This window comes from Pundamilia nyererei, unplaced genomic scaffold, assembly GCF_000239375.1.
Source record: "Pundamilia nyererei isolate P.nyererei 1_Seehausen unplaced genomic scaffold, PunNye1.0 scaffold00037, whole genome shotgun sequence".
NCBI lineage: Eukaryota > Metazoa > Chordata > Actinopteri > Cichliformes > Cichlidae > Pundamilia > Pundamilia nyererei.
In genome coordinates this window covers 3893442-3896411 of record NW_005187438.1, presented here as the reverse complement: position 1 = coordinate 3896411, position 2970 = coordinate 3893442, and the positions used below count along the sequence as shown (strand labels likewise).

The following is a 2970-nucleotide window of genomic DNA, read 5'->3' as shown; positions in this document are numbered from 1 at the left end:
AAATTCAATTCATAGGGGGGGGGGGAGAAGATAAATAATTATTCATTGTTTTAAAGAATCTTATGCTGCTCAACATTTAACTTCATATTTAAAATTTCCATAATTTTTTTATTTGTATTAATTTATAATTAGGTCAACTGTGATCATTTTGAGTGAATAAGAGGAACTTTAACATGCAGCATTTAATAAACATCCTCCTAATAAGTAAGCTATTTGTTCTGTGGTATTTTTAGAAACTATTTCAGTTCAAATGTTACCTTAGAGATATTGTTACTCCTGGACATTCTTGGCTTTGAATATCTACTATGACCTTAACTTATCTAATCAAGTAATCAACAAAGTTATGTACAGTCACTTAACATACCCAAATAGCAAAATTGGTATGGGCCCGATCTGGCCCACACAATGTGCTTACACATGGCCCACATACCGCAAAGAATAACGACCATTTGGTGGCCCAGATCTCATTTGCCAGAGGGGGCCCACACATGGGCCAGCACAAGGCCAGTTGCAGACACACTGGTGGTCCTGTGCTGGCCCATGTGTGGATTACCTCTGGTAAACCTTATCTGGGACACCAAAGGACCATCATTCTTTGTGGTATGTGGGCCATGTGTAAGCACATTGTGTGCAGACACACTGCTGGCCCTGTGCTGGCCCAGATGTCAGCTTAATGTGTACCTTAATCAAGCAATGTAATAACAACATGTGCCGGAGCATAATAGTGCAAAAGTAACATGACGAAACTCTGTTGCTCCCCAACTACATTTATACACATTCACACTCTTGACATGCAGACTAGAGGAGCCAGGGATCAAACCACTAACCTTCCGATCAGTAGGTGACCTGCTCTACCTCCTGAGCTACAGCCACACAGTGGTAAACATGAGTAAACCGTCACTAGGTTTTGGATAAAGTGTACACTCACAAACCTGTCAAATCTGCATTTGAAACGTTGGCCACCATAGTATTGCAACATGGCATTTGGGTCTTCTAACTAAAATACATAAATAGTGCCATCATTGCCAGACCTGGCCCATATCTGGTTGACATACACCCTGCCATGACATCAGTCAGTCAGAAGTGCCAGCTTGATGCCAGATCTGGACCAGACCTATTTTCTATGAGCCTGGGCCACGTACACCAAAGCACAATCGGACCAGATGTGGCATGCCATCACTAGACAGTGCCATCTATGCCAGTCCTGGCCCATATCTGGATGACATATGTCTTATCATGCCAGAAGTCAGCCAGGAGTGCTGGCTTGATCCCGGATCCGGGCCAGACCTGCTTGCTATGTGGGTACTGTGGTATGCACATTGTAATATTGATAACACTTATGGCTTACTTATTACTTACTTGTCTTATTAATTAATATGAGTTAGTGTAAAATGTCTTTTATAACCATTTCCAGTTGTTTCCAGGATTTTAAACATGATAATTAGTTAAACTGAAACTGTGATAGGGCCATGCTATTATATAATATATTGACTTGCCCATTAAACGTGGTCTAATCATTTGCGAGGCACCATAAATGTGTGCACTGAAGTCCTTCATCTCCATGGCCACGTATAGCATGAATCATTAATGTTTGATAAAGAAAAGAAGCTGGCTATAAGAACGGCAAGTCCGGCAGTGATACCATCAGTGAGGGAAACTGCCAACGGGATGGATGTAAGGATACAGTGTTGCATGACTAAACTGGACTAACTACACTGTTTCACTCAATAACTCGCTCCACTTTTTTTTTTGATCTGCTGCCATGGTGATTGCATGCTAACACACTAAAGATTTCTGTTTTTTTTATTTTTTTATTTTTCAGTGATTTTCTGTCACAATGGAAGAAACTGAAGACAGCATTGCAGTGGTGGGAATTGGATGCAATTTTCCAGGCGGTGAGGACACTTTAGGAAGTTTCTGTTTTGTGTCTTTGATATTATTTTACTACCTAATTTGATTGTTGTGCATCACATGGTGTATAGTCAGATCCAGAAGTATTTAAACATGGACATTTTTGTGTTTTTGCATCTGTGCACCACCACAGTGGATTTGAAATCAGTCAAGATAATGAAAGTGCAGACTTTCAGCTTTGATTAAAGGGGTTTGACAAAAGTATTAGATGAATTGTTTAGGAACTGCAGTCATTTTCAGAGGCTCAAAAGTAATTTGACAGGTTGTTACAAAAAACTTGATAGCTGTCCACTGGAACACCCAAAAGATTTGTTCCTGAGGTGAAGGAGGCATTGCTAAGCTTAATCTAGTAGATTCTTAAAAAGACACAAATGGTGGTATACAGAGGCAAAAACTGTACCATTCCCCAAATAGTATATTAGGAACAGTGAAAAATCTTTCACTATAGTTACATAAAGTGTAAAAAGTAAGTGTTTTATATGTATCTTCTCCCAAAAACAGGAGAGGGGCTTGACAATTTCTGGAAGGTTCTGGTGAACGGGAGAAACTGCTCTGTGCCAATTCCCAAAGAGAGATTTGACTTAAGCAGCTGGTATGATCCTGATGACAACAAGCCGGGTAAATCCCGCACAGCCAAGGCTGCTCTCATTGACGGGTATGGCCCCTTATCTCATTTAGATCTGCTTATCTGTTTCACAAATGTGCGCCTATCAGTACAGTCATATTAACTTTTGTTTGGCAATTTCACACAATGAAGTGTTGATTAATGAAATCACACTGCTGCTCCTAATTTGTATTAAAACAGAGATGTACTATTTTGACGCTTTTCCAAAGACGGTTTAGTTTTTTCCCCTTTTGAAAATAAAACAAGTGCTCCAAACACTGGACTACTCAAATATGGCCTCTTAACATGATAAACCTCCATCAGTTAGCACAATGTTCCATGGAAATGAGTCTGTTTACATATGTCTAGATGTCCTATTAATACTCGTGAAATAATTTAAGATGCATGATAATAATAATAATAATAATAATAATAATAATAATAATAATAATAAT

General features: G+C 39.1%; 1 protein-coding gene across 1 annotated transcript in view; it reads left to right on the top strand.

The window, feature by feature from the left end:
- The first annotated feature begins 1837 nt into the window (after positions 1–1837).
- Positions 1838–2970, top strand: part of LOC102199259 (phthiocerol synthesis polyketide synthase type I PpsD-like) — a 12829-nt gene continuing 11696 nt past the window's right edge. The window contains exons 1-2 of the mRNA XM_005730515.1: positions 1838–1895; positions 2413–2566. Of these exons, the coding sequence (XP_005730572.1) occupies positions 1838–1895; positions 2413–2566 (212 nt within the window). The remainder of the gene's footprint in view (positions 1896–2412; positions 2567–2970) is intronic.